This window comes from Chenopodium album, chromosome 25 (genome assembly GCF_948465745.1).
Source record: "Chenopodium album chromosome 25, dcCheAlbu1.1, whole genome shotgun sequence".
In the NCBI taxonomy this organism is placed as follows: domain Eukaryota; kingdom Viridiplantae; phylum Streptophyta; class Magnoliopsida; order Caryophyllales; family Amaranthaceae; genus Chenopodium; species Chenopodium album.
In genome coordinates, this window is record NC_137858.1 from 15357841 (window position 1) to 15366101 (window position 8261).

The 8261-nt window shown below is 32.0% G+C and overlaps 1 protein-coding gene and 1 pseudogene across 1 annotated transcript; one reads left to right on the forward strand and one right to left on the reverse strand.

The window, feature by feature from the left end:
* The first annotated feature begins 322 nt into the window (after nt 1-322).
* Nucleotides 323-2277, forward strand: LOC145613781 (uncharacterized; annotated as a pseudogene).
* A 159-nt stretch (nt 2278-2436) lies between these two features.
* Nucleotides 2437-7751, reverse strand: LOC145614662 (aminotransferase ALD1, chloroplastic-like). The gene is made up of 10 exons (XM_081669732.1): nt 7666-7751; nt 6634-6695; nt 6458-6537; nt 5507-5623; nt 5295-5357; nt 4996-5100; nt 4697-4747; nt 3749-4069; nt 2971-3177; nt 2437-2796 (listed from the first exon to the last, which is right to left on the reverse strand). Exons 1-10 carry the CDS (start codon nt 7749-7751, stop codon nt 2473-2475), a joined length of 1416 nt encoding a protein of 471 aa, XP_081525858.1. The 3' UTR covers nt 2437-2472.
* Nucleotides 7752-8261: the final 510 nt, after the last annotated feature.

Genomic DNA, 8261 nt, shown 5'->3' on the forward strand with positions numbered 1-8261 from the left:
GTGTTTACTCTAATAGATAATAATATAATAATGAATCTGTCAGAGCTCATGAATCCTACACGAGTAAGGAGTAACACGACATTGCTCTCAGTTCACAGCCAAAAATGAAAAGCTTCCAAATTCGGACTATCTCCAAAATGATTAATAATTCAAAGTTCTTTTTGTGGCTTATATGCATTTCTAACTGCACTGTACATTCTGTTTTTTTTTTTTTTTTTAGGAAGAAAAGGCAAAACACTACTACTGTAGTGAGTATGTACGACATTAATAACAATCATTAACCTCATATGTATACTCAAATGGTCATCTATCTCTTGAAAAAATGGCAGTAAGAGCTCAACTTGTGCACTCAATTTCCTTGCCAATTTCTGGCATATCTACTTTTCCATCATCGTTTATCAAACACCCAAATCACAAAATCCAAAAAAACTGGAAAATCTCCAAATGGGCATGCAAGCTAGACCAGAGTGAAAGACCCTTAAACGACTCAACTGTTGATATTCAACAAATGATAACTTACTTGTATGAGGATTTCTCTCATGTGTTTGATGATCAAGGGTTTGATCATTCGGCTTTCGATGAGTGTGTTACATTCAGTGATCCCATCACTAAGTTTGATACTCTTGCTGGGTATTTATCTAATATTGCTCTTTTGAAGCTACTCTTCCAGCAGGGTCATTACCAACTTCATTGGGTTAAGCAGGTTTAAGCTCTTACATCACTATATAATTGGTCTTTAAGGCATTATTTAGCTGCGCTTTTGTTAGAGGACCAACTCAATCAAAAGTTTAAACTGATGGTTGAGGCCTAGGAATATGTTTTATACTCTATCAGTTACAACTGCATTGTACTCTTTTTTGTAATGCTATCATGTTATGTTAGTTTGAATGTTTGATATAAGGTCCTATAAGTCAGACCAAGTCTAATAAGGTTTAATCTGGTCTGAAAGTAAACTCAAAATTATGGTTTAATAAGAATCAATCAAGATGAATCAGTTCAATTTCAATAAGGTGAAAAAAAACGTACCCTTAACTATATTAAATCAATCATATCCGCTTAATTACTTTAATCTTGTACACGTGCTAAGATACAACTCATATGACTATGAAATATATCGCGTTCTCTATAAACTTTTCAAACAATTAATTAGTCACAAAGATTATACATATTTCTTTGTGTATGATCTACATATTAGGGTGAATGCAATATGAACCTCACCTAAAGTTGAGTGGCAAGTTGAGCTTAATTTGACCCTAGGTGAGCTACAAGTAGAGCTTGTGTATGGATGTCTCGAGTTATATCTAGCTCATTTTCATGACTTGAGTTATTGTAGACAGGGCCATATGAGATAACAACAAGGTGGACTACGGTGATGACATTTGTTTTGTTGCCATGGAAACCAGAATTAGTTTTCACTGGAACATCGGTGATGAGAATCAACCCTAAAACAGGAAAATTCTGTAGTCATGTGGTAATTAAGTTGTATCTTCAATTGAATCAATAAAAAGTTCGTTGTGTATTCAAGTACATTTATAAGAACTTGTTTGTATGCTATTTTTAATTTATTGTGCTTATTCCATCCCTGGATTGATTCATGTAGCCGACCCCACTTTCAAGATCGAGTAAATTAAAATACTCACAACACTGTGGTATCTTGCAAAATCACAGGTACGAAAGTATGCTCCATTTGTGGTTGTAGAAACCAAGGGTGACAAGCATTCTGAGTCAGCCGGATTTAATTCCGTTACTGGGGAAGTTTGAATCCTATCATTTGCTAAATTAATGGTCCAAAAATAACAATTTTTCTTAACTACAGTTGGCTATATAAACAAGCCTTTGAAATAGTATGTATCATTTGCTAAATTAATGGTCCACAAATGATAATTTTTTGTTAACAAGCCTTGAGCCGGTGTATTTCCATTAGTTTGCCTGATCATAATCAAGAGACAATCGAGGTGGAAGGAGGTATTGCTGCTGCATTGAAATTTAGCGGAAAACCAACAGAAGATATCGTCAAACAAAAAGAAAGACAACTTCGCGACAGTCTTGTAAGAGATGGTCTTAGACCAAGAAAAGGGTGCATGCTTGCTCGCTACAATGATCCTGGCCAAACATGGGAGTTCATTATGGTAAGAAGCTAATTAACATAATGTGAATTCAGCTTTTTTGTCAAGTGATTTTCTTACAAATAAATGTTCTTTTATTCTATTGTTGGTGTCCATGTTGTAGAGGAATGAGGTGCTGATATGGCTTCAAGACTTTAGTTTAGAAAATTAGTAATTGCACGTACAACTACAAAAGTAATAACCCTGAGCAACGTTCAGGCTATTCACTAGTTTATTATTAATTCATGAACATTTTTTCACATTTTGTTACATTATAAATAGATGCTACAGTATGTGATTATTGGAAAGGTATTGTAATATTTAGATTAGTAAAAGTGCAATCCTGGTACGTAAAGACTTATATACATTAACAATGGAGGACATATCGATCACTAGTGTCATGAAAATGGTTCTTCAGTCTCATGGATGCTTCATATATAGCTTCTTTCGGAGCAAAGGCGCTAATTCGAATGAACTCTTCACCTTTGTAACCAAATCCTCTGCCTGGAACTGTTAATATATGTGTTTTCTCAAGTATCTCATTGAATATATCCCATGATTTCGAGCCTGGGAAATGTACCCATAGATATGGTGCATTTCTACCACCATACACTTTTAACCCTAATGATGTAAATAAATCTACCATCATTTCCGCGTTGTTCATGTAATAATTGATTGTAGAACGTAAGGCCTGCATTAGAAATAAAAGGTGTTAGTACGTATGTTTAATTTAAAACAATCTGTGATCATTTTGTCACACTGGATGTTATACCATGTCAAAAGGTCAACTCGATCAACTAAAAGTCTAAACTGATGGTTGAAAACTCGTATATTTTAATCAAATAAAAAAAATAAGTAAAGAAACCTTGTAACCATGAGGAGAAAGGCAAGCTAGTCCACCAGCTTGAGCGACGTTAGAGGCACCATTAAAACAAGTGCATACGATACGATTATAGTCGTGGATAACGGGGAAGCCATTTGAATAGCATAGATTTTTAGGGACTACTGTCCATCCTAATCTAACTCCTGTAAATCCAGCAAACTTTGAGAAAGAAGATACTTCTATTGCAACCTGCATTACATCATTGATCTTCTTATTAGTCAAGTCAAATAAACATAGCAATTTATAAACTTATTTGTAAACAACTCTCTCAAATTAATGGTTTTTTAGCAAAGATATCTGTATCAATTTGACAATTATTATCGTATATCAAATAGACTATGATCTATTAGTTTGAATCGTAACGTAGCAATAATATTAGCTTGGTTTTATACAAAATTGTACTCGAAACTAGATAATCTCATTTCGGCCTAAATCAAAATTGGCCCTATTGTTAAGTAGAAAATTCCTTCAATTAGCATGACTTAAACTGATATACTATATCATTCTAATACGTAAATTGTACTCCAAAGTCCAAATTGGATACGTTCATTATTTATTACTGTACATAAATCAAAATTGACCATTCCTAAAAATTAGTTTGATTGAAAAATCAATATTTTTCTTCACAATAGACCCAAATTTGGCTTAACTAGATTTTACGTGGACTATTATATATAGGCTGGTGTAATCGGAACAATCCATTTGTCACCTCTAAAATGAATAGAAACAATTAAAAGAGAGGTACTGTATATAAACAAACCTCATTAGCACCGGGTATTTCGAAGATCGATCGAGGGCTATCATCCATGATATAAGTAGCATAAGCAGAATCATAAATGATGATTGAGCCATTATTCTTTGCAAAATCAACAAGCTGCTCTAACTCCTTTCTAGAGGCAGCATAGCCTGTTGGATTATTAGGAGAGCAAAAGAAAATGACATTTGTTCTTGGGGTGTTGTTTAAATCTGGAAAGAAATTGTTATCAGGTCCACAACTCATGTACACTATGCTATTGTACTTCCCAGTTCTTTCTTGATAATTGCCTGCTTGGCCCATTATTACACTTGAATCCACATAGGCCTGGTCCATAAAACAGAGATACATTTATAATAATCAATTTACGCTATCTCATATTTAATAATCACGTGTTCCGTATAAAACAGAATGTACGATTTGCAACAACGATCGTAGCTTTGATTACAGAATGTTTTTATTTGATTCAATTATCATGTATTTGTTAGATCTAAGTCTCTTTGTAGATGTCGTATGACTTATTTATGAATCAATTTTATTTCAAAAAAAAATATTTAATAATCACGTGTTCCGTATCAAACACGCACAATTAAAAAAAAAAAAAAAAAAAAAAACCCTTAGTTCCCTCACCTCTCTCGTGGAGGTTGTTGATACAATCGTTTTTTTAGGGGTATTGATAGTAATATCTAACTCAACACTACTAAATATTTTTTAATTGTCTACTAGTGGGTAGACAATACTTTTCTCTTTTGTTTTTTCGGGGGAGGGGGGAGGGGGAGGCGGGGTTGACAGACATAGTTATATTCGCACCAGACTCGTTTTTTAATCGTAGTTGCATGCTAGATAAGATAACACATGATCATTTTATAGTAGCCCTTAATAACTCTATCGTTTAGGGCTATGTACATGCAAAAAATAACAAATGGAGAAATCATGTAGGTTGAAAACAATTACCGGAAATGTAGGGTCTTGTACGGCTACACTTATATTGGATCCCAACAGCATCTATAGATCACAATCAACAACAAAAAGGCAGATCGTGTCAATGGTATGTTTCAATCAACAAACAATTTGTTCAATAAGAAAAGCATGGAGTAATAAGTTTTTTTTTTTAATCTTTTTGATTAAGAACCGACAAAAATAATGATGTAGACGGAATTCAAATCTTAGGATAACCCTCGTGATTTTAACCGGCCAAATCATTTATTGGATTTCACACACTATGAAGTAGTACGACGTAGCATATTGAATACCTGTAGGCGAGAAATGTCACATTGTGCACCGTCCGATACGAAAATTTCATCACTCGTAATACCCGTATTTTTATATAACGTTTCAGCAATTGCCTTCTTCAACTCCTGTCATATATATGTGTCCAAGAATAATTGGTATTATTTCTAGTGGGAAAAAAATTTGATCATATGATTTACATGAATCATAATTTAAAAACTAATTAATTATGTGTTCATTTTACAGACTGATTTGACACCAGCTGGTAACATCGGTCGCTAAAAACGTGTTTTCTTGTAGTGATAATTGAAAAGAAAATTACCGCATTGCCTTGTTCTGCTCCATAGCCACTGTAACCTTCATTAGTTGCTAAAGCTAGTGCATACTGAAAATGAGGAAATTACTTTTATGTGATATGAAAATTGTGTATATATGTTAATTGAAATAATAAAACTATGTACTTGTATATAACATGTATGATTAGGAAAATGTGGTAATTAACTAATTGTATAATTGAAAGCTATAAAAATTTACCTGAGACATTACTGAAGAAATAGTGTGTGGAATAGGTTGAGTTGTGTCGCCTACTCCGAGCCTAATCAATTTTGCATGGGGATACTTCTTTATATGCTCCATTTCTCGCATGCATATCTATGTTATGTATCACAACCAAATAAGGGATGTCAATAAGCCGATGCTTTCATGATCAACTCGTATGAGCGAGTAGACGTGGTCAAAACTACTCGATTGCTTTCTAAACCAAACAAGACCAAGATAAAAGTCTTAGAGCAAGATTGTCCCTGGGTCTTAAGACTACGATTTGCTAACACAAAATGATGTGGTATGTGTTATAAAATGTTTTAAGACTTAACAAAAAGGCTTGTAGGCTGTAGCATTAAACTAGAAAGGTCTTAATATCTTAATAAAGTTTAAAATGGTGTCTTGATCGAGTTAAGGCTCAATTTATGAAATGTGAGTGAAATATAATTATAGGCATAATAAATAATTAAAAAATTAAATAATAATTGAGATATTTTAAATTAATTTGATGGGTGAAGTGATGAGTTAGAAGAATAATAAAATTACTTGTATATGTTATTGAAAAGAATAAAGTCTTAAGATAAAACTGCACTAGTCTTGCTCTTAACTTACTCAAACGTGATGGATATTATATTTATGATAATACTTGTCGCAGATTAGGATAATATTGTATATATTCTATTATACCTTGTATCAAAACGGTAAGTGTTCGACTCAAACTTTGGCATTTGATCTCTGAACCACAAAGAACTAAGGTGGGAGCGTACTTACTTTGTAGCCCTCCGACATCAAATTATATATATATATATATATAAAATAAATAAATAAAATAAAATAAAAAAGAAAAGAAAAGAAATCATGTATACATGTGATAATTGTTCGTATTTATCATATAACACTCCCAAAGTACCAAAGTATACTTCTTATAGAGTGATAAAGCAGTACCTCTGGAAACAAATAATTGTCACGTAAATTCTCCATATTGGTATTGCGGGGTACTTTAGTCCACAAGTTTGTGATTGTTGCTGCATTAAAATTAGTACGAATAAGTGAATAACATATTATGTACAAATTAAGTAAATTAAAGTAATTAATTCTAAGAAGATGACAAAATAAAATACCGTGACGACGTTTCATGTAGCCACACTTGCCATGGTTGGCGCTTTTTGATCTAAAGATAAAGCTGCACATTTGAACATAACTAGAAGATCATATGCCATGAAATAAAATTTCTAACTTGAAAATGTTAATTATACCCACTAGAGTGGAAATAAAGAAAATTTCTCAAATCATCGGGCCTTGACAGATTTGTTGTGTCACGACACACGCGACACAAATGAGCCTCATAATGAAATGCGGTATCATTATTCCACGACCTCAAATTGAAGCATGTATGTATGCAAACAATATAACAAGAGTTATTTTTAGCTCAATTCTTATTTAGAGTTTACTTGGCCTAAGTGAGAAAATAAGTAATACTAGTAATTAAATAACTTTAATTTCAAGGTATGTAACATACTAATATACAATCAGTTGTACAATATAATTGAAGCTAGCCATTTGAAACTAAACCTCGTTTGTGATTTTTTAATATAATTTAAAATTTAACATGAAACTCTGGCCTTGGCTCATTAAGATCATACCAGCTAAGTATTAGGACAAATGTTACCCAATTTAGTTATTTTAATTGGTATTACAAAAGTTACAAGTTATGAGAATTTCAAGCAACCATATATACAACATTAATAGATGGATATGAGTAATTAATATCTCCTTTTTTTGTGAAATTCTAGTTCTTGAGAAAGTTAACTTTCTCATTCTCACTTTTGATTTTCAACTAGAAATAATTAACGCATTGACAAATACAAAATGTATATTGAAGGTCGATCAACCAAACAAGTACTTATTATTAATTAAACAATTTTGAACTACAACGTACGTTGATCAAATATACACCATTAATCATCAGCACAAGTACATACATGCTTTTCTTATTTTCTTAACATTTATCATGCTCTAAATCTCTGCTAAATATTATCAAATTAAACAAATCCAATCTAAGTAGTACGAAGTATATATGAATATATATGATTGTGCAATGTTAGGTTCAAACATATAAATCACAAAAACATAAAGATAAATGATCGAACTACCTTGGGTTGGTGACTCTACAATGCATCAAGACTTGATAAGGCATGCAAGACTTGATTTGTGATGAAAGGGAGATTTGATCAAACATGATTAATTAAAAAATCAAAAGATTTGTTGTATAAAATGCTTAGTATAAGGTACTACTATGAAGGGTATGGTTATAAAAATATACAATAATGCTATGCTTTGAAGAATGAAGTGAAGTTTCTAAACATATTTATACTATTCAAAGTATACACCTAATATGCATAAAATTAAACAAAATAAATTCCATATTTCTTACTAGCGTGCCCTATAGTTTCAGTACACTTTCCTTGTAAGTTAACATGCATTTCCATGTGAAATTTCAAAAATGTTCCCATACATTTTATTTTTTTTTTAGTGCAACACTTTGACTCGGCATATTTCATTTATCAATATGCAACATATATTAATAATATTTATAACTGTATAATACTCGTATTATATTTTAACCATATATAAAATTCAGTTTTTAGATTTTGAAAAAATTTAAGTCAATATCATTATAGAATAAATAAATTGTTCGGAGTACAAATAATTAAAGCGTTAGGGCCTGTTCTGACTGAATAGAGTTGAA

Excerpts from the sequence above, each read along its gene's own strand:
- LOC145614662 (XM_081669732.1), bottom strand. The coding sequence starts at position 7,751 with ATGTTTGATCAAATCTCCCTTTCATCACAAATCAAGTCTTGCATGCCT. Across the intron at positions 4,070-4,696 it reads TACAAGACCCTACATTTCCG|GCCTATGTGGATTCAAGTGT; the intron begins GTAATTGTTTTC and ends TTTATGGACCAG. Across the intron at positions 3,178-3,748 it reads AAATACCCGGTGCTAATGAG|GTTGCAATAGAAGTATCTTC; the intron begins GTTTGTTTATAT and ends GATGTAATGCAG.